Below are 23,441 nucleotides of genomic sequence, written 5' to 3' on the forward strand. Positions count from 1 at the left end.
ACAAAAACACACAAAGAGAGAGGTAGAGCAAGAGAGAGGGAGGAATAGAGAAAGAAGGAGAGATAGAGGCAGATTCAAAGGGAGAGAGAAACAAGGAGACCAACGGACAGAGGTAAGGTAGAAAGGGGGAGGGGGGAAAAAAAGGAACTTGTTAAATGTTTTCTTTGGCAGCAGTAGGCACATGGCTCTTTATATCTCAATATCAAGATAATAAAAGATTATCTTGCTTTATGGCCTCTGTTATCACAGACGGATTAAAGCACAAGGCTAATATCGAGTTGTAGCAATGGCCGCGTTTAGACTGGAAACTGAAAAGCTCGCTCTACTATGTAGAGAGACAGTGACACGGTTTCCTGCTCAATGTGCAACAGAGAAACCATACAAAGACTTTTTTTTTAGGATCAGCCGGGTGTTTTGACACCTATGGAAACCCATCATCATGTCTAAAAGTATCCAAACCAATCAGAGTTCCATGCCTCCCATCTACACTTGTCTCTCCTCCCCACCCCGCCCCAGAGATATTTATTGGGAAAGAAAAGGGGTCAATGTGGGAGTCAAACCTGCACACATGCAGTATGAGCCAGCTCTGGGCTTTATAAAGAAACACATTTTTGGAGTTCCAAACGTACCTGTAACTGGGAAACAAAAATGAGTCGCAAATGGGGTGGGAGCAGGTAAATGGGGAATAGAGTTTTCTGGTGGCATAATGAGTGGGGGTGTCTGGGGTAGTGGATGGTGGCGGGGGGGGGGGGGGGGAGAGAGATGAGTTAGTTGGGACGGCGGGTGTAGCAGAAGCTGTTCTTTGTGGAAGGCTGTGAGACACGATCTTCCCGACACGACCTCACTTTAGATGCTGGTTTACTTATGCTCATTCCCGAGGCTTCCTCTAACACTCACGTGTCATTCATCATCTGATAATGAATCTCTTTTTAAAAGCATCATTGCTCTCAGGCGATGCACTTGTCTCTGAAATCAGATGACTTGGCAGTAAACAGGCTACCTTTCCCATTCCCCTCAGAGCAATATTCACAGACGTTTGACATGCTTTCTGGATATTCAGTTTCAGAAATCGCAAATACACTTCAAAACACACTGACAGCAATTCCCAGAGCCAGTACTGCTCCCCCCACTCATATAACTGAGTAACACTGCTGAGAGGAACAGGACTTCCCACTCCCTCCCGATGACCTTTCCTCATGTCCTTAAAGATTCATCTCAACCTTCCTGTAACAGAGCACATTTGCGAGCGGCGAAATCTCCCACTGGCAGGAGTACGCTGCGTCCGAGTGAACGCCAGCCATGATTTATCTGTTCATCACCTCGTTCCCTGTCCTACTTTCTGCAACAGTACTGCCAGCACCTTTCGCTGCAAAAGTGCCAGCAGTATTGGGTCCGCAGTATTCCAGGACACTGCTGATGACAGCACAACCCGGCTTTGCTCACCAGCAAGACTTAGAAGGTCAGACCAGACATTGGGGACAGGGAACCATCCCACTCAGCTCCTGTTAACCTTGCAAACCAAAGGCCTATTGGGTAGTGTGCTCCTAGCTGGACAAGCAGCGAAAAGGCTTCTCAGGCAGTGCTATCATTGGCAAGCCATGCGGTTTTAGCTAGTTAGACTCCACCACACACACACTCTGGGGTCCCAAGCCGTGGTTCTCACCAACCTGCACTTAATAGCTTCTGGAATTGGGTAAGCAGGATGCATCTCTCCAGGGAGAGAGTGCGCATTCCATTCCAGTAATCTGTCTCTGGATTTTCCACGTGTAGGTGAGATGCATGGAAATCTCAGCTTAGTTTGGATACTGTTAAGCCTGGTGATGGGTTTCCGCATGTGTCAGACACACGGCTGACCTCGCCAGGCGGAACTGCTGCACACGCATAAAACACAAGGCGGCTGAAACAGGTCAGGGCTGTTCGCTGTTTTCAATCTCCCGTTGCCGACCAAGTGTGAGCCCTGATTTTCGACCCTTTTTCCCCATGGGTTCAGCAAGCCCAACCTACTGCTTTCCTGTCGTACAATCAGCCAAGTTTCGGAAACTTGCCCAGTTCTTGACCTTAATCACTAACCTCCCTGGTAACTAAACCCGGTTGATGATTACCTGCTGGGCAAATAAATCCTTCCTGACGCCCTGCCTAAATTTGCCCTTCACACCCCTGTGTGTGCTCTGGGATGTGAAGTTGACCTTCTCTGTTGGGCCCACAGACCTCCCTTGGCAGTGGAGCAGGGAGTCACGTTGGAAGGAAGATGGAATGAAGAGAATTTTCAGTGGCCCCTTACCTCAGCTTTACGGCCTCGGTTAACATAGCTGCAGATGGGATGGTAGGCCCCAGTGCCACATACGTACAGGTGTGTACGGTTCCAAGGCTGAATCAGGCAGATGAAGTTTGCACACTCTCCCTGTTACAGAGAAAAGGTTAAAAGAAAAAAGATGATTAAGAGTATGACCCACCAACTGTCTCACAAAAATTCCTGTGCTGCCTCTGTTCCTTGTGTTAGAATTATACTTTATACAAAAAGACACTAAACAGCTGGAGGTTTCATTGAAAGAACAACAGTCAGAAACCAACCGCCCCACACACCGCCCCACCCACCCTGATGGAGCAGGGAATGGCTGAGCTGAGACAATCTAAACCAAGCTGAGATCTTTGGAGTCCTGTAGCTCAGTGGTTAGAGCACTTGCTTTGCAAGCGAGAGACCTGGGTTCAATTCCTGGCAGGACGAAACCTTGGGCAAGTTTCCTTACTCCACACGCCTGATAATAATCCCTCAAAAAAAAATTGGTCATTTCAATCCACGACTGTTTGTGGGACACTGCTGTGCGCAATTGGCTGCCGCATTTCGCCCACAAATATACAGTCAATTCACTTTACAGTCTACTCTGTGAAGCGCTTTGAGACTCTAGAAGACGTGAAACGCGCTATATCAAATGCAAGGATTATTATTATTATTATAATCTGGAAAGTTACAAGATCGGTCCCCAATGTAGATCTCAGTAGGGTCACTACCAGGATTAGGAAGGAAATATACAACCATGGTTCCTGCTCCTGAGACCTCAAGTGAGATGGGCCTTTGATATAACACCTTATCACGTCGTTGAGACGTCTCAAAATACTTCACAAAATATACAGTAAAGTGAATTGACTGTGTATTTTGTGGGTGAAACGCACAATAAACACACCAGGTCCTCTTCATTGTCAGGTTAGGACTGGATCCGACTCAACTCCAAAACCACCGTGGTCCCTGTCGACACTTATTGTCAAGAGGCATACAAGACCAATGGACACTCAGGCAAGGTCACAGAGGGGACCTGGGCCATTTACCATGAGCACCAATATTGGGACAAACAATAGAGGTTGACGCATCTTGGACAACAACAACTTGCATTTATGCAGCGCCCCTCACGCAGGGCAGCATCCCAGAGCACGTGACAGTGGCGGAGCACACTGCTGGGGGTAGGGGAGGTGACCGTAGGCAAGATCCAATAGGAAGCTCTTCAGGCATGACCTGAAGATGGGGAAGGAAGGGGCACGATGGAGTAATAGAGGAAGAGTGTTCCAGAGTTTTGGGGCTTAGTGGCTGAAAGCGTGGCCACCAAAGGTGGACGTGAGGGAAAGGCAGAAGGTCGGATTGACAACAGTGGTTCCAAGCAGGAAGTTAATGTCCCGCATTCGGCACTTTCTCAATGGCTCCAATTACGTAGCAAGTTCCAGCTCCCATCAGTTGTTTGCTAATGAGCAGCACGTCAGCTTTGAACATAAGCAGCAAGCGTTAAGAGGAGGAAGATGTGGGCAGTGCTGGAGACTCCGGCACTGCACACAGCTGCGATCTCTCCGTGTAGCTGACCTACAATTACTCCATTCTCACTCTTGTCTGAGATGACTGATCGGTTCCAGGGCTGAACGCTAGAATTTCAGAGCCGGGGCAGATTGTTTGCAGTTTCCCCTTTGTCCCCAGGGAGCCAGGATTCAGTGTGTTATATACTATCCCCCGTTTTGTTTTGCTTGGAAAGCGGACTTGATTTTTCAACGGACAATTGTTTCAGGACGAGCGCACGGATTGTATTCGGCAGCGAAGGAATGTCAACAAATCCCAGGACACTGGTACAGACAAGGAGAGAGGAAGAGAGATGATTTAAAGCCCTCCAGACACACTCTTCCTCTCCAATGATTTGGGGAGAGAAGAGAGGAAAGGAGGGGAAAAGTACAGTGATCAGAATCTTTTCAGGCTCTGTAGTAGCTGTATGTATATATATATGTGTGTGTGATATAGAATTGCTTCCAGCGTGGCAGCAGCAAAACTAGATAAAATTTCTATTTTTCCCCACGAATTCCCATCGTGCAGTGAATGAGGCAGCGGTCTTCAGTGCCGGGCAAGCCACAGATTCTGTTGATGGCACGGACAATTGGGACGGTTAAAAGGAAACACAGCTGCAGATACATACAGAATGTCTGCGTATCTGTTAAAATAGCAACACGGGAAAAACACACAGCACTGAAACAATTTTAGATCATTGTTTATGAAAATATAGTCTGATTAGCTCTAAGATCCCACTATGAGTGAGTTACGCATCTCTGCACTGGATTACGGGAGAGTATTTATTTAATTCTTACATGGAAAAGGATGTAAGGGTGTACGTTACATGTGTAGATTATGCTGTGAGTGTTTATTTTTATTTTTTAAAAAAACAGATGAAGGGGGAAGTCCCAAAGTGCTGAAGACCACCTAGATGGAAAAGAATAGTAGAGACAAGAGATAAATCAAGGAATAGTTCATTCCCCAATGACCCATTTGTAAACTCTCTACCTAATGTACAACTGGCACATACACTTAGGAAGCTCTGTGCTGATCTACTTATGGATGACAGTGGTGTCTGTGCACCCCTGGGCTACGTTGGAGGTTAGTTTGCTCTGTACATTGCAAGCCAGGTAGCAAATTGGTTACTGTATGTTAAATGCATTGGAAAGAGTAGGGAATGGGATTAGAGCAGACAGCTCCAGTGGGGGAGCAACATGATGCACAGACACAATGGGAGAAAGAGATGGGCAAAGAAAAATATATATACAGGAACAATAATATATTGATATATAATATAGCATCTGTAAAGTCAAAGCACCTCCGAGAGTGAGAACACACTTACATTCTGATCTTTACCGGAGAGGACGCAATCGTCTCGTCGTTGCTGACTGACTGGCCAGTGGATCTGAATGAGACAAACAGCAGGAATCTTTATAAAACACACACCACCTGCAGGACACCATGAGCTGCTGGCTACTCTGTAAATCCATCTATAGTATCCCTATTACACGCTGAGCTACCCTTTAAGTCACGCAGTGATGTGATCATTGATGATGTGTGCAACAATGGGAATTCCATGAACAGCTGTCACCGTGGCACACCGTCACCAAAGCTTCTGCAATAACTAGTGCTTGAGCAGTGCTCGGGCAGTGCAATAAGAGCGAGTAGGAAGCCAGCGTTCTCTTACTATCAGGGGCTCCCTGTTGATGTTGTGCAGGTCCAGCGACACGATGTAGTCCTGGGTGCCCACGTACATCCGGTCGTGGTCCTCGTCCATCAGCAGCACGCGGTAGTCCGAGGTGTTGTGCAGGAGGCTGTAGTGCCGCGCCGTGTTGGAATTCTGCAGCTCTGTCAGGTAAGAGGAGCACAGACATGGTCAGTACCGGAAACACACGCTCCAGAGCCACAGCATCACTCCAGAACCACAACGTCACTCCAGAACCACGTCACTCCAGAATCACAACGTCACTCCAGAGCCGCAGCGTCACTCCAGAGCCGCAATGTCACTCCAGAGCCACGGCGTCACACCAGAGCCACGGCGTCACTCCAGCGCCACTGCGTCACTCCAGAGCCCCGGCGTCACTCCAGAGCCCCGACGTCACTCCAGAACCACAACGTCCCTCCAGAACCACAACGTCATTCCAGAGCCACAATGTCACTCCAGAACCACAAAAACTCCAGAACCATAATACAGTCCATCCAGTCAGCCACAGTGAGAGACTGGTACTGTAGTGATTTTCATATGTGAAAAAAACAACTTAGAGAGGAGAGAGGAACCTGATGTAAACAATCCCCTAAAAGTGATGTTGATATTATCTCTGTCATTAAAAGCATCTGAATAGTAAAATCTCCCTCTAAAAAGGGTGTTTATGGTAAAACTCTATAAAGGAGTCTGTCCGCTTATCTCTCAGTGTTTAAGAGATCCTGATGGTGGTTCTCCCCTGTTAAAATGTATCTAAATTCTCTTCAGCTGTTTGATGTTTACGAGCTATCTGATGTCTCTTTAAAGTGGTCACTGAGCTATAAGTGCTCACCGCAGCTTCAGGCCAGCAAGGTTTCAGTACAATGAATATACCATAATGGTTACTTTTGATATTAGTCCTTGCATTTGGTGTATAGCATCTTTCACATAGGCGGGGGGACACTGTAAAGTGTTGTGACTGTGTATTTTCTGTTCGACCCTGAGCTGTCCTTTCTCCCTCATATCCGCGCCACAACTGGCACCGCTTTCCATCACCTCCGGAATGTCGCCAGACTACGGCACTACCTCACCCCTCACGCGGCTGAAACTCTGGTCCACGCCTTTAACACCTCAAGGCTGGACTATGGGAACTCTCTCCTCGCCGGCCTTCCCGGCACCTCCCTCCACACTGCAGGTCATTCAGAACTCTGCAGCTCGTGTACTGTCCCGCACCAGGCTTCGCGACCACATCACTCCCACCCTCGCTCGCCTCCACTGGCTCCCCATCCCCCAGAGGATCGAATTCAAGATCCTCACCCTCACCTACAAGGCCATTCACGGCCTCGCTCCCTCCTACCTCTCCGACCTACTATCCCCCTACCTACCTGCCCGTACCCTCCGTTCCTCTGGCTCCGGTCTGCTCCACGTCCCCCGCCCCAACCGCCCTACCATCGGTGGCCGGGCCTTCAGCCTCTCAGCCCCGAGGCTCTGGAACTCTATCCCCCAGTGCCTTCGCCGCTTCCTCCCTTTCCTCCTTCAAGGCCGGTCTCAAGACCTTTCTTTTCGACCGTGCCTTCACCTCCCCTCTCGACTCTCTAACCCCTCCTCGCTCCCTCCCTTCCCTCCCCTCACCCTGACCATTTCCCCCCTGCTCAGGTCCTGACCCAACTGTACAGTGCCTTGGGACGTCCTCCCGACGTGAAAGGCGCTCTATAAATGGAATCTTGTTGTTGTTGTTGTATTCATAGATGAACGCTGTAGCCATTTTGCACACTGCAATGTCCCACAAACAGCCACAAAACGGGTGACCAATTTGATTTGGGGGATTGTTGGCCACCGACATCTTTGAGCTCACTGCAATGCAGTACTGAGGGAGACTGCAATGCATTCTCAGAGGTGCCACTTGTTGAATCGCTCTGGGACGCTACCCTGCAGGAGGGTCGCTATATAAACGAAACGCAAATCGTTGTTGTTGGAAGAGATGTTACAGGAAGCTGCCATCCCACCTGTTCTTCAGATGAACATTAAGGATCAAGTTTCACTATTCGAAAAGAGCAGAAGAAAGTTTCTCTGGGTGTCCTAGCCGACAATCCTCCACGTTAATGGGTCATTAATCTCATGGCAGAGCCTTGCTGTAGCAAAATTGCTGCCACGTTTGTCTGCAAAATTGGTCACTACACTTGGCAGGAAAGTGGCACCTCTGAGAATGCATGACCGCCTCCCTCAGTACCGCATTGCAGTGAGGTCAAAGATGTCTCACTGTACAAGGCACCTATCGAGATTCGTGTGTACAGTCACTGGGTGAAGATAAGACTGGACACGACTGAGATTTTCCCCCAACAGACGAACAACCTCCTGACTCATTGTGTAGACTCACCCATGGACAAAGCCCACTTGGATGAGGTGCATTGCGACCTCTCCTTTGGGGGATTGGACCAGTATGGTTTCACAAAGGTACACAGATAAACAGCCTATAGTTTAGGTTGTACAATAATTTATATAATAGCTCCCAAAGCCCTGTGGGGTGTGAGGAACCTTGGCCTCTTCTCTTCTACCCCACCCCAGCTGATATCATTGTCGCTCTGTAATCACCCAGGGCCCTTTATGTCTTTCAGTACTAGCTGCGAGAACAGTTACATTGCTTTCAAGACATCCAGAAGTAATTTTTTTTTCCTTTGAACCCTTAACAATATTGAAAGAGAGAAACTTTTGACTGCCAACCTAGGCTGGCCTCACACCCAGGTCCCATAGGTGAGGAGAGGACAAACCCGGAGAATAATGTCCTCATCAGTCACAGCACAGACCGAGGGCAGACCTTCTGCTCCTGTCTGGGCTGGACTGAAACCAAAGCCTCGGAGGTCAAAGGTTGCCTCATGCCCTTATTTTTGCAGCTGAGAATTACAAGCTTGTCTCTCAGCACAAAAACAAATGTGTCCAGGTATCTTGTGTGTGTGCTTTACTGGCTTTGTATTTATTTTCACAGTTTAGTGACAATGCAGGGGGAGTCCACCAGTCTCTCTCTGCGCTTTCCAGCCTCTATTTATTACCCTTTTCAGTTCTAATCGTGGGTCTTGAATAAGGGAGCTGTGGGAGTGGGAATGTAAGCTGATGCCTATTCAGGAGGAGGCCAACGTAATCACGTACATCTCCAACCAGAAGGTGTCTCAAGTGATTATTTGCCAAACTTCTAATCTTGCTGATTGTCCCACATCTCCCCTGCTTCGCTTTGTAACTAACAGTACAGTCACAATTTGTAAACCTCTCAGGCAAAGGCAGGCTTAGGCACGTTCCTAGCGGAGGTCAGCACTAACACAAATGGGTGTCAAAGCAAAATGACTCGCGCTGGATTCCAGCTCATTTTACTGTCTGTGTACATTTACATTAATTTGTTTGAATAAGGTCTGTGAAGCACAATGTCAGACTCGACAGAAAATACTGAGCACCAATGAGAGGTACCATTGACTCTGCAAACATCTGCTCAGTGACCTTGTTCTCTCTGTTCTGGAGGCACCGCTGAGGCTGAGACTGACCAGGGCTGAGGGGCCGACCACGTAGCTTCACTCGGGTGTTGTTGGGATACATGACCAAACAATTTACATTCATACAGCGCCTTTCCCCTCTCCAACCGCTTTACATTTAAGTGTGCGCAATTGGCTGCGCGTTTCGCCCACAAAATGTACAGTCAATTCACTTTACAGTATGTTCTCTGAAGCGCTTTGAGACGTCTCGAAGACGTGATAAGGCACTGTATCAAATGCAAGGATTATTACATTGTGCCTGGGCACCTGAGCTGAGAGGAGGGGGTGGCAAAGGGAGCTGACAAGAGTATATGTGTGTGTTGGGGGGTGGGGGGGGGGTGAGTGTGTGACCCAAAGTGCAGTCAACAAGGTTATTTTTTGAGGGGGGCTTTGAATGTGGTGGGGGGAGAGAGGGGGGGTAGATGAGTCAGACAGACTCCAGGATCCATAGAGCGGGGGGAAAAACACATTTCCGACTCTGTACGTTCCCTATAATGGCAGACTCCCTGTATAAGAGGGGTCCTCACTGTGCGGTTCACTAGACAACGAGATCAAACAGGCCAGAAAACAGAGAATCTATCCAGATTTACCCCTTTGCAGGTCAACCTCACCCATTGCCTCGTGTAAAGCAGGTCAAAGCTTGGATGGGATAGGGGGAGTCGGATTGGAGGGAGCTGGAGTGAGGGGGCAGGAGTCGGGGGAGAGGTGTGGAATGGGGAGAGGGGTTTGGAGAGGGGGAAGGCAAGAAGAAAGTCCAAACAATTGACAAAGGAAGCCAGGAATCCATGGCTGAACAAGCTGCTCTGATCATCTCCACACTATGGCTGTGCTATTCCAATTCCCCGCCCTCCTAACGCAAGCCTGGGTGGCAGCTCCACAGCTGATGTAATGTGAGGTTTGGCACAGGTGTAGATCCTGCAGGATCCATTCCTGAGCCGCACTAATCTCCGTGAAACCACAATCCCCACCGCCAGCAGCAAACTGGTCTCTGACAAGGGGCAGCACCACCTGCAGGGGTTACAGGGTTACACTCACACACCCAGCCCTGACCCTGACTCACACACTGATCTGATCACTGGGGCAATGCTGTCCACCACAGAGCACATGCTGCCTCAGGGAGGTAGGGAGTGTGTGTCCATGGCACGGAGGGAGAGGGCGAGAGAACAAAGACCTTCTGTATTCCAAAAGAAAGTTCAGAAAAGTTTGAGAAAAAAAGTTAGAAACACAAGAGGGAATAGATGAAAGTGTCGAATGTCAGTCTTTAATTGCTGGACACGCTTCACCACGCCTCACATTAACGTTTACAGTGAAGCGCTGTGAGATGTCTCTCTTAATGACATGTTAAGCTGTTATGTTAATATGCAAGGATTACTAGGTTTATTATTGTAAAATCACAATTGGCAACAAAAGCCTGAACTTTCCCCATCAGAAAGAGGACATCCACTTCATCTGTTCATCTGCAGCTAAAGCCAGGGGCGATCACTGTGCTCCAGACAGAGAGAAAGAACGAGAGCCACAGAGAGAGCAACAGACAGGAAGACACACAGAGAGAGACAGATAGAGAGGTGGGCAGAGAGACACAGGCAGAGCGAGACACAGAGTCAGAGAGAGAGACAGACAAAGTCTGTCTGTGGAGTCCTGTAGCTCAGTGGTTAGAGCACTCGCTTTGCAAGTGAGAGACCTGAGTTCAATTCCAGGCAGAGGGTGAAACCTTGGGCAAGTTTCCTTACTCCACACAGAGCCTAATAATAATCCCTCCAAAACCAAAAACAATAATAAATTGGTCATTTTCAATCTATGACTGTTTGTGGGACATTGCTGTGCGCAATTGGCTGCCGCGTTCGCCCACAAATATAGTCAATTCACTTTACAGTGTGGTCTGTGAAGCGCTTTGGGACGTCCTCCCGACGTGAAAAGCGCTATATCAAATGCAAGGATTATTATTATTATTATTAAAGTCAGAAAGAGCGAGGGATAGAAAGTGACAGATTGAGAGACAGACAGAAAAAGAGACAAGAGAGGAAGACAGACAGAGAGAGACAAACAGAGACCGAGAGACAAAGTCAAAGAAACAGAGACAGACAGACCGAAAGAACGAGAGACAGAGAGAGACTGACAAACACACAGAGAAAGATAGAGAGAGGAAGTTGACATTGAACTGTGTACTCTGTTCTGTACGTGCACCCAACACACATACCCAGAACAATCACCCAACACATGCACTGCACCAACACATACTCTGTCAGTGCTGTCTGCTGGGTTTGCCATCACTGGTGAGCTGGTGCACTGCCAACAAAGCTATATACATGAGGAAAGGATGCGTGTAAAGCGCTCCGAGACGCCATCCAGGGTGAAGCGCGCAATATAAATGCAAGTTGTTGTGTAAAAGGCAAAGCTTATTATTATAGACTGCCGAGAGCGCTGTGCTGGGGGTTGAGCAGCAGGAAGCAAATGCACTGAGTGATAACCCTGTCACAGGGAGAGAGAAAGCCATGGTGGTGTTTACACAGGACGCATGTGGACCTTATTATTACACATGGCAGCGCAACAGGCTCAGGTCAGGCCAGCAACAACCGCTCACTCAGAGAGAGAGATCGCGGTGGGGGGAATCTCAAACAGAATGGAACCCGTTTGAAGTACGGAGGGGAGCAGAGGGAATGAACCCCGAATTGTTATTGATCCAGGACACAAGGAGAGAGAGAAACTCGACAACTTCAACAACAACTTGCACGCGGGATAGCGTCCCGGTGGCAGAGTTTGACGCTGAACCAAGGGGAGAGGGAGTGGGGAGGTGTTCGGAAGCGTTCGAATAGTGCGATGGGATCTCTTTTCAAATAGTGCCAATGCACAACTGGCAGCTGTGTTTCACTAACAAAATACATAGTCACTCCACTTTACAGTATAAAGCGCTTTGAGACGTCTCACCGATGTAATAAGACGCTATATTAAACGCAAGGATTATTATTAAATAAATATAATTATCAAATTGTCACCTAGGGTTAGGGAGAAGAAAACTGGGCAGGGTTCCAGCTCCTCGTCCCTATACAGCACCCTCTACAGTTGTGTGTGTGTGGGCGTGAGTGTATATGGCAGCTGGATGAGGAGAGGTGAGGTTATAGTGAGTCTACAGTTGCGTGATTGTGCCGACATCACTGCCGAGGCTCACACATGATCAATGTTGTTTGGGGAAGGGGGTTACAGGGGGGCAACCAGTGCCTATCGAACCGCAGCCCAGTGAGGAGGAGACCAGACCCAGGGCAGGCGCCAGTGGGGAGAGAAGTGGGACAATGATAATTGGACGCACGACATTTAAACAAAGTTATTGAGCGAGCAGCTCTCATTCCGCCCTGGTTTCTACTGCTGACAGTTTTGCCGCTGGTTAAGTGGCTTAATGCAGTCACCAAGAGGTCACTGAGTCACAAAGAGGTTAGTTCGTGCACAAGTCAGCGAGCACTGTGACAGACAGAAACACTGGGCAGTCAGTCTACACCAGACCACACGTGTGTGTGTGTGTGGGGGGGTGGGGTTAACGCATGTGTGTGTGCGTGTGCAGAGCTCGGTGTGTGCCAGGAAACAAGCGAGGACACTATACTCTCTCACCATCCCCATATTGCTGTTTTTACTGAAAGAGCAACCAGAGATACAGGTGGAGGAGGGAATAAAGATACAGGCGGAGGGGGAATTAACATAGATACAGAACGGGGAAGCAGGGATTTAGCAAAGATATGGGTGGGGAGGGGTACATTTAACAATAACTACAGACTAACTCGGGGTGGGGGGGCGGTGGGCAGGCAATATAGTGTTCATTCACAAGTGAACTTAACAAAAACAGTGTGAGAAGGTGGCTCACACTCGTTGATCGCAGGCGCCCTGTACCACCCACACGCAGTCCCTCAACACTGAAGTGCGACTTTCCCTTCAAGAAATTTGCCATTCAGAAGCTAAACGTTTCCCCTCTAACTCCCCACATGTTGTGTGTATCTCTCTCAGCAATGCGTTTCACTATGTGTCACAAGAGACAAGAGGAGATTTTCCACCGCGGGTGACTATGAAGTGGATTCCTGTAATGTAGTGGTTAACACCCTCACTTTGCAAGCGAGAGGATCTGGGTTCGATCCCTGGTCAGGGTGAAACCTAAGGCTAGTTTCCTTATTCCACATGCCTCTTTTTACCCAGCAGTAAATAGGAACCCAGTTGTTAGGAACATAGGAACAGGAGTAGACTATTCAGCTCCTCGAGCCTGTTCTGCCATTCTATTAGATCATTGCTGATCTGTACCTAAGCACCAAATACCCGCCTTTGGCCTATATCCCTTGATATCCTGACCTAACAAAAATCTATCCACCTCAGTCTTGAAATTTTGAATGGATCCAGTATCCAGACCCTTTAAGGGGAGAGAGTTACAGATTTCCACTACCATTGCATGAAAAAATGCTTCCGGATCTCAGTCCTGAATGGCCCAGCTCTGATTTTAATATTATGCCCCCTTGTTCTGGATTTCCCCAACAGAAGAAATAATCGCTTGGCAGATCACTTTCCGGGGGTAATAATCCCACCCCCCACCGGTCATTCACTTCATGGTTGTTTGTGGGACATTGCTCGGTGTGTTTCGCCCACAATATATCCTGTGAAGCGCTTTGAGATGTCGCTATATCAAATGCAAGGTTCTTCTTCTTACACAGGCACACAATGTAAGCCCGATTCACAGCAGCCAGGGGTAATTGGTGCAGGCCTGGCCAGGGTTACAATGTGTGCTCAGTCCATCACTTTTATTAAGCTTTCAGAGCTGATTTATTGCTCACTTACAGCCCCTTAAGAATTCAACCCAGCTCATTATCACTTCCAGGCAAAGGCCCCTTTGGGTGAAGGAGAGAGATGGAGACGTCTTGGTTCAATAACATACAACCATTCATTTGGCTAATAACTTAGTATTTCTTCATATAATTTCATGTAACATGAGATCAATCACCCACTCAGGACCGGAACACTGTCCGATTTTAGGGGGACAATGCTTTTCATATCCATCATGAGGGGATGCGATGTTGGGGAACGATCGGACCCTCTTTCACTTGTCAGCCCCAGGGTTAGCTTCAAACACTCCCCAATCCCTTGCCTCTCAGGGCATGGTTACTGCACTTACTAGTAGCTAATTGTGAAGCTACTTTGAGACTCTGCAGGAGTTATATCAACAAACTTGTAGACGAACACTGCAATCAATTTGTATACAGCAAATGTCCAATAAACAGCCATGAGGTGAATGACCAATTTTACTTGGGGGATTGTTGGCGGGGGCACTGGGGAACACTCCCTTCTCGTTTTGGAATAGTGCCACATTTTTCATATCCACCTGAACTGAGAGACAGGACCTTGGTTTAACATCTCAATCAAAGAACGGCACCTCAGACAATGCAGTGCTCTCCCCAGCAGCGCACTGGAGTGTCAGTTAAGTGTTAGCTCAAAGTCCCGACGTGGGTCTTGAACATTTTGCCTTTGGGTTCAGAGGGGAGAGTGTTGCCGACGAAGCCAAGCTGCCATTTGTGGCGAGGAACGTCATCTACGACATCCCTTGACAAGAATAGCAAAGATCTAAAAGATCAGCAGCGACTGAGAGAGAAGAGGATAAAACAGAAGTGGGTCAGAAGGTCATGGGTTTGAGGTCCCATGTGTGGACTTTGGAGCTTGCGCTGGACGGACCCTGCAATGTAGTATGGGGGTGGGGTGGAGCACTGCATTGTCGGAGGTGCCATCCTTCGAATATTTCTGTGCTGTTCAGGTGGACATTAAAGATCCTGCAGCTCTATTCAAAGAATGAAGGAATAAATTAGGTCTTTGTTGCATAGAAAAAATGCCAGCCACATTTGTCCAGAGTCACTCCACTTGATACCAATTCACTTTAAGACAGTTACAGTTCCCGAATCAAATGCAGATTAGACAAATAATCTTGCACTTGCTATATTGCTACCAACTGAGCCAGGCGAACATTCTGTTTTTAATCGGCAAATGCATTTAAATTGACTCCTGTTCAGTCGTTAACAGCACTTAGATTAGATTGTAAACTGCTAGATTAGTCATGAAGCGATTAAAATGGGTATCTTTAATCAGCAAACAGATTAACACAATGAGATTCAGCGCAGCAGGAAACGAGATCAATTATTCCTCCGCGTGTGTCTATTTCTGTGTGTGTGTGCCGCTCTCTTTGAAGCGTCCTCCTGCCGTGAAAGGCGCTATGTTTTTGTCTCTGTGTGTGTGTGTGTTTTTCTCTACGTGTGTTTGTGTGTGTCTCACTTTGTGTGTTTCTGTATGTATGTGTGTATGTTGCATTTCTGTACAAACAAGTGATGTTCATTATAAATGTCTTCTGTGTCTGCATGGGGTGTGTGCATCTGTATGTGTGTGTGCGTGTGTGTGTGAGATATGACACAGCTCACACATAGCTGCTAACTGTGTGGGACACACGTGGTGACACAAGGTCACAGGGAGCTGCCCCGTTCAACCCACTGTTTACTGTGTCGCACCATGTGCCTGGCTCGGGGGGGGCGGGGGGTCTCCACTGCTGCAAATGTTAATGTAATGTGACAGACGTGTGAGGGACTGCAGAATCCCTGCTCTCTGGTCAATATCAGCTGGCCTCACACAGACCTCTGTGCTATTAAAGCCCAGTGATGTGAAAGGCGGGCACTAATTTAACCAGACAGATAAAAGGGCATTTTACAAATGGTGATCGACAAGGTCAGTGAGATTTCACCATGAAAGCAGGAAATGGCAGTGACGAGGAGCTGGATTGATTGGGTAACTCAGGCCCTTCAAATTCCAACTCACCAAAAGCTCCAAACCATAACACAATAATAATAATCCTCGCATTAGACTGTGTGATTCCAAGTCCTGAAGTGGGGCTTGAAACCACAAATTTAGCATTTGATACATCGCCTTTCATGTCGGGAGGACATATCAAAGCGCTTCATTGGATTTACTGTGAAGTGTGGTGACTGTGTATTTTGTGGGACTGTTGGCCTGGACAACGGGAGGGACAACTGGTGCCCAGCTATTCGTGACGCTTTGAAGTGTCCTCCTGCTGGGAAGGACGCTATATAACTTTAATTGTCTTGTGTTGTAATATCCAGCCTCCTGCAGTTGAACAAAGAGACAATTTACAGTAAAATGTGTAATGTCAGCCTGGAGCTGTGATAGCATTCTCACCTCTGAGTCAGAGATTGTGGTTTTAAGCCCCACATTGCAACTTGGAACCACATAGTCTAAGATGACACTCCAATCAACTGCTGGGGGGGTGTTGTATTGTCAGAATAGGCGTTAAACCGAGGTCCTGTCTGCCTGTTTAGGTGGATGTTAAAGATGGCACTATTCAAACAGAGAAGGGAGTTTCTCCCTCCCATTGTCCTGGGTAACAATCCCCCAAATAAAATTGGACATTCACTCCATGACTGTATGTGGGACACAGCTGCTGAGTGTCACCCACAAAATACACTGTCACTACACTTTACATTTTATCCTGTGACATGCTTTGAGACGTCTCGGACACGTGCTATATCAAATGCAAGGATTATTATTAGTATTATTACAATCTTGTGAAGTGCTTTGTGACATCTCAATGACATAAGACACCATATTAAATATAAGGATTATTATTATCATAATTATCATTAGCATAACTTGTGTTATAGTACTAACCAATTGCATCCTCACTATCCCTATCAGCAGAGACAAAAGAGCGATGCAGTCTGTCTGGGGCAGAGAGCAAGGTGGGCAAGTCTGACCCTGGAGCGTAAGATAACACACGGTTTGGCTGACGGTGAGACCCTCTGTTCCTACACAGCACTTGGCGACTGAGATTAAATAGAAATTTCTTCAATTATCAGCACAATAGGACCTCTTTATTTTCCAATTACAACTCCATTATTCACTTGAAAAGTGTTACTTTTTAAACACTCAGCCACGACCCCTTTGTTCCCAGTCACACTCTCCTCTTTCTGTTTATTTGCTGATGTTTCAGATTATTAAAACAGCAACAAATGCTTCATTTCCTTTCACAGCCCTGGAGAGTTGACAACATGAAGCCAGCAGGTGCCTTTTTAGGAAAGAATATAAAGAGCAGACTTTGTCTGAGGGGCTTGGAAACAGAACATAGCAATGTATACTCGTCCACATAAATCAACCAACAATGTAAAGCCAGGAAACAATAGGACTGTAACCCAGACCAATAGGCTATTAAACAGCCTCGCTCTTTGATCCATTGCATAACCCCGAGGCTCCAAACTGCACCCTGTCTCAGCCTACAAGTCCGTTTTGTTATAAAATGTAAGATCGCACCAGACCGGGCACAGTCTTTAATCGAGTCATAATTTGGAAACTACTTTTGAGTTCTCGTCTCAGAGTCCGAAGGTTGTGGGTTCAAAACTTCGCGGGGGGACTTTGAATGCACACATTAGGTTGACACTCCAATGCTGTGGTCCTTTGGATGAGACATTAAACCGAGGTCCCAACTGTCTGTTCAGTTGGACATTAAAGATCCCAAAACACTTTCGAAAAGAAAAGGGAGTTTCTCCTGGGATTCTGGTCAACAATCCCCCCAGATACTATTAGTCAATAAAAATAGTTGTCATATTCGTCTACAAAACACACACAGTCACTTGTTATGGTACATCCCTCAACAATGTGATAAGACACTATATCAAATGCACAGAGTTACATGTTATTATAATCATTTTGAAGGCAGCTTTCTTAAAAGAAAATTGCAGAAAAGCAGCTTCAAAATGAAGACTGTGTTTAAGAATTTGCCAAATTCTGGCCGTTCTTGAAATGCCACATTAATTGAGTAAATGTAGGCCGGGTGGAATGTTAGCCATGTGCCTACCTGGATCAATACAATCGCCACTAACAAGAGGTTTAAAACCCAGAATAGAATGCAAGGTTTAAGCAACAATGTTCCCCTCAGTTTGTTGCATTTAACAGAATATAATACCAAAGTGCTTAACATTTTTATCCATCTTTTTGGCACGTCAACTGCAGTCCATAATGTGCCAAAATTCCTTTGCAAATTCGCCAAAATACACCAATAAACTCCCCAATACAGCAGCTTTAGCTCAAAACTCCAGTAGATTACACAGAATGTAATAGCAATAATAATAAATAATTCTTATATTTGATATAGCACCATATAATGTCGTCAAAAAGTCTTAAAGTGCTTCGCCGGAGTTCGTGTATAGGTTATTGACTCTCCTGAAAGCTTCCCTTCTCTCTTCTATGTTTATGCAAAAGGTGCTGTGTAAATTAACAGTATTATTTTTATGATTAAAAGAGTCTGTTTCTGTAACTCCTTGATCGTGTTCAAATATCACCAAGTGCTTCACATGAAACGACTATCAACATCTCAAAGCGCTTCACAGCATTCACTGTAAAGTGTACTGACCATTTTGTAGAGGAATTTAAGAGCTAATTTGCACAGTAATATCCCACAAACAGCCATGAAGTGAGGACCATTTTTTATTTAGGGGATTGTTGGCCAGGACACCGGGAGGGAAACCCCCTTCTCTTTTTCAACAGTGTCACAGGATCATTAATGTCCACTTGAACAGTCAGATGGGTCCTTGGTATAACATCACATTGGAAGGACTTCAAGTCCAACAATGCAGCGCACCCCTGGCATTGGACTGGACTGTTAGCCTGGACTATAAGCGTGGAGCTTGAGACGGTAAATAATATGCAGTAATTTTGCACACAGCAGGGTCCCACATCTGGAGGGTTGCTGGCCAGGACACTGGGAGAATCGTATTCATGTGAAGCCACTTTAAGATGTTTCAACATGATGAGGTGTTATAAAAACACGAATTCTTCTTTCTTTCTTAGTGGGCTAGGCTAGTGCTTGCTGGGCTGACTGGCAGTGTCCTGTGTTGTGGTTTCTATAATGTGCTCACAAAGAATTCCTATTGCTCCCGATATTGATCTCGTCTGGTCTCATGCCCTTTGGCTGTGCAGTTTCTCATTATCCCATATTGTTCACATTCTCGTGTTTTCCCTCCCAGGATCGTTTCACCTTTACAATTTACAGAGACCTCTTCCCCCCCCCAGGCTGACTGCAGAGATGCAGTACCACAGCTGTGGAGAACGAGCGTTCGCTGCTAAAGAGAAATCAGTCAGAGATTTTCATCACATCCCACCATCCGTGGCTCTTATCTGCTCAGGAATTTCTAACTTTCCAAATAGTGTCAGAGAGCAGCACACACCTCACAGCTCAGCAGATGGAGCTCGGTCAATGTCTGCCATCCTGCTCAATCTCCTGCTTGACACTGCTCACTAGGAGAGCGAGATCAGTGATGGTGGGTGGGTAAGGACCGGAGAAGTGAATGAAGGTAGCTGAAAGTGCAGTGGAAAGAGTAGGTCCGTTGACCCTGACAGCAATGGCCTCACAGGTTTCCCTGAAAGAAACTAAGCATAGCTCAGTATTTAAGATTGTGCAGAAATTTGGCAAAATTCTTAAATTCAGCCTCAATTTGGAAGCCAGGTTTTCCGCAATGTTCATTTGAAGAGAATGGTCGTCAGTCAAAAACAATAAAATAATAATAATCCTTGCGTTTGATATAGCGCCTTCTCACGTCATTGAGACGTCTCAAAGAGCTTCACAGAATATATTGTAAAGTGGATTGACTCTATTTTGTGGCTGAAACATGGCAGCCAATTGAGCATAGGAGTTATCAAATTATCATTATTATTTTAAAGGGATTATTACCCCAGGAAAGCGATCCGCCAATTGACTAACAACTGGGTTCTTACTTACTGCTAGGTAAACAGAGGTGTGCGGTGTAAGGAAACTTGCCTGAGGTTTCGAACCCTCCGGGAATTGAACCTGGAACTTCTCGCTTGCGATGCGAGTGCTCTAACCAATAACCGTGAGAAACCGCACATCTGGGGTGGAGGAAAGGTGCATGGCAGGAAGGGGAGGAAGAGACGGGGAAGGAGTGGGAGGAAAGACAGAATAACAATCTCGAGGGCTGGCGTGCTGCTGGAGACCGTTTTGAGGGTTAATGCGATCTCCTGATGTTGCAGTCGGGAGGGACTGGTGGTGGTGGGGGGAGGGGGTGGGCGCGTAGATGAAGAAACCAGCGGCGTAAAACAGCTATTAACGATGCATGATAATAATAAAAGTTAATTACTAAAAAAAAATGACAGGCCCATTTCATCAAAAATTACTTGCTAACCTGTTCTAGGTAAGAATACTGACAGATTTCTTGACGAGACTGCTTAATGCCAGCTGCTCAATAAATGGTCTGCACTGTTGGTATAGAGCTGAGATGTCACGGACAGCTAGGACCGTGATTTATAGAGCAATAATTGATACACTTAATGAAGCACTTACATACTGACTACCCACCTGGTTTCAATCACCCCTGAAACCTACATTGCTGTCCCTGCTGGGAGACTTTCTGCAACTCAGCCTGAGAAAGCTCAGTGTGGACAGGAGGGATTTTTTTTTGGGGGGGGGGAAATAATGGGAATTTAAGAATTTCTTTCCTTTCCTCATGAAAACAAACACAAAACTATTCTGCACAGGAACAATGCTCTTTCCTTATTCCTCCCACTCCTCCTCCCTACTTAAAGTCTGTAAGAAACTTAGCCTTTTAAAGTACAATGGAATCCTGTGTTATAATACACTTTTGCCGACAGCACAAATGGAGTGTGGACTCCAACATTTACCTATCCTGTTCCCCCCCAAAAAAAAGATTTGAACCTCGTGCATCACTTCCATTGGTGCTTCCATAATGGCTGGCTTCCAGTGCTCAGGTCATTTCCTGCGCACACACCGACTTTTTTTGTGTATACACAGGGCGTGCAGAAGCGCTGACGAGTGATCGTACCCTGTTACAAGATTCATTGGGATTTTATTGCCCAACCCCCCCCCCCACCGAACTACTGAGATATAACAGAGCTCCACTGTATTATTGTTCTAGGTTTCCTAGCAAGATAGCGTTCTTTAACAAAACACGCAGACATTACACTTTACAGTAAAACCTGTGAAGTGCTTTGAGACGTCCTCCCATCATGAAAGGTGCTGTACCAAATGAAAGGATTATTGTTATTAGTATCAGTATTATTATTTCTTTGAAGGAGCAAAACCAATGTTAATATAAAAGGTCAAACGACATCTAACTGTGTGGTAGATTTTTTTGAGATTCTTGTGCTTAAATTCCACCTGTGTATGGTCATGCAGAGTGAGAGGAAAGAGATAAAACAAGAGTAGGTCTTTTACTGAGCCCTATAATGTTACCTCCATTTATCCTCACTTAATTTTTCTCACAAGAGTTCGCGGAGTTTGTTCCTTTGCTCTATAGAACTCGTATTAATCTAATGGCAATCGCTCCCTGTTTGCTCAATCTCTCCCTGCTGTCAAATCCTCTTGAAAACGTACGTCTTTGACTGTGCCCTTTGGCCGACATTCCCAAATCCCCCCCACCCCCACTTTCCTCTCCTGCTCGGTGATCCCCACCATCTCTGTGAAGCGCTTCCGAGGCGTGCAAGCAGCTACGTAAGGATGTGGTTAATATAAGAGATGGGATTTGGAGAACCCTGAGATATGGGAAAGGGACTTAAAAAGTAATCTCTAGTTTTGAAACATAACAGGTGGGTTCACATCAAAGTGGTTTACAAATGTTATTAAATTCATCTTGGCACACCTCTGCCCTCCTTCAAAGTTAATCTCCATGGGGGTCAGGATTATTTCCAGGCATTGTTAAGAATGACATTCTGCCCGAACAAAACGGGATTATCACTGTAACCCTTGCAATGGTCTCTGGTTTATTTCAGTCGATGTGAATGGTGGGAATGAGAACTGTAACCTCTCCCCTTCCCCACAGATAGAGGAGAAATAGGTTGGACTCAGTGAGGTTACTGAGAGGTCCCTGGTCCCACCCATGCTTCTTCCTGCTCTCTGACCTCTTGGTCCTGTTACATGTGACTGGAGGGAAGGGAACGCAAGCATTGCCGCAGGACCAGCCTCGCGGAAACAAAAATGGAACTAGCGTGGCTCAGAGAAATGATTTAGAGGGAAATAAGTATTTGGCTCAGGTTGTGCAGGGATCAGCTGAGGCACCAAAACCCTGGGAACAGCTGCTTGTGTTAAAACGGAATAGAGCTCACGGCCGCAAGTCACCACGGGGTGGGGTTAGACGTGATTTACCATCTTCCTGTCGTTTGAAGGTTATGACTGTATACTTAAGATAAGGCCATTCTTGTCTATCAGTGCTATCCACCAAGCAGCCGGGATGTTAACCCTAACTTCCCTGTGAGTTGGCGATTTTCTTTCTTCCCACTAATGAGCTCTTCGGACAGTTACCAGGCTACAGAGGAATGTCGAAAGAAAAGGCCACCGATGGACATGGTCAGACTCCCTTCTGGTGTCAGGTACACGATACAGGAGCTGCCTTGACCATTGCACCCACCAGATCCCTCTCATACCCCACCCCTGCAGAACGGTCTTATTTCAGCTTGAACCTTGAACTAATAGTGTCAGTCTGGCGCATTTGATATCACTTTTGCTTTTGAGTCAGAAGGTTGGGGCTCAAGCCCCACATTAGGACTTTCACAATCAAGGCTGACTCTTAAGTGCAGGGCTGGGGTGTGTCGCATTGTCAAGAGTTGCCGTCCGTCGGATGAGATGTTAAACTGAGGTCCAGTCTGTGCCTGTTCAGGTGGACTTTAAAGATCCTGCAGCACATTTTGAAAAGAGAAATTAGTTTCTCACAGTGTCCTGACCAATAATCCCCTAAATAAAATGGGTCATTCACTTCATGGCTGCTTGTAGGATATTTCTGTATGCAAATTAGCTGTCCCATTCACACCTAATTTAAATACAGTTACTACACCTTACACTAAATCCTGAAAAGCACTTTGAGACATCTTAATGATGTGGTAATCTGGTGTATCAAGGATTGTTATATATCGTGTGCAGTTCTCTGTGCCATCTGCATACCACTTTGCTGGATACATTTCTATTGCATGTGCAAACTAAGCGTGGAGAAGGGATACGCTAAATTAGGCAGAGCATTGGATTAGTCTATTGCCATGTCTTTGCTACATTTGTTTAATCATCTTCTGCGTTCAGTTCATTGACTTTCATGATTGTTTAAGAAACTTGAATCAGGTCCCAGACTTAATCCTTTCCAGTTGGAATTGAATCACCTTCCTCTGTCACTCTTCAGCACTAGACAAATCTGGAAGTTTCTTTGATGCCTTCCCCCGTTAACCCCTTCATCACCACAACACTACATCTTATTGGAAAGAGAAGCTGGAGACATGCACGGAGACCAGGGCAGATCCACTGAGGGTCAGGTCAAACCTGCAGGCAACTCATAGATTCACAGAATTATACAGCACAGAAGGAGGCCATTCAGCCCATCGTGCCTGTGCCGGCTCTTTGAAAAGAGCTTCCAAATCA

General features: G+C 46.5%; 1 protein-coding gene across 1 annotated transcript in view; it reads right to left on the reverse strand.

The window, feature by feature from the left end:
- The window catches only part of LOC103176617 (semaphorin-3F), a 121,984-nt gene that overhangs the window by 35,180 nt on the left and 63,363 nt on the right, over window positions 1–23,441 (reverse strand). The window contains 3 exon segments of the mRNA XM_007890267.2: window positions 2,282–2,401; window positions 5,142–5,204; window positions 5,487–5,647. Coding sequence (XP_007888458.2) covers window positions 2,282–2,401; window positions 5,142–5,204; window positions 5,487–5,647 — 344 coding nt within the window.

Source organism: Callorhinchus milii, unplaced genomic scaffold (genome assembly GCF_018977255.1).
Source record: "Callorhinchus milii isolate IMCB2004 unplaced genomic scaffold, IMCB_Cmil_1.0 Scaffold12, whole genome shotgun sequence".
NCBI classification, from domain to species: domain Eukaryota; kingdom Metazoa; phylum Chordata; class Chondrichthyes; order Chimaeriformes; family Callorhinchidae; genus Callorhinchus; species Callorhinchus milii.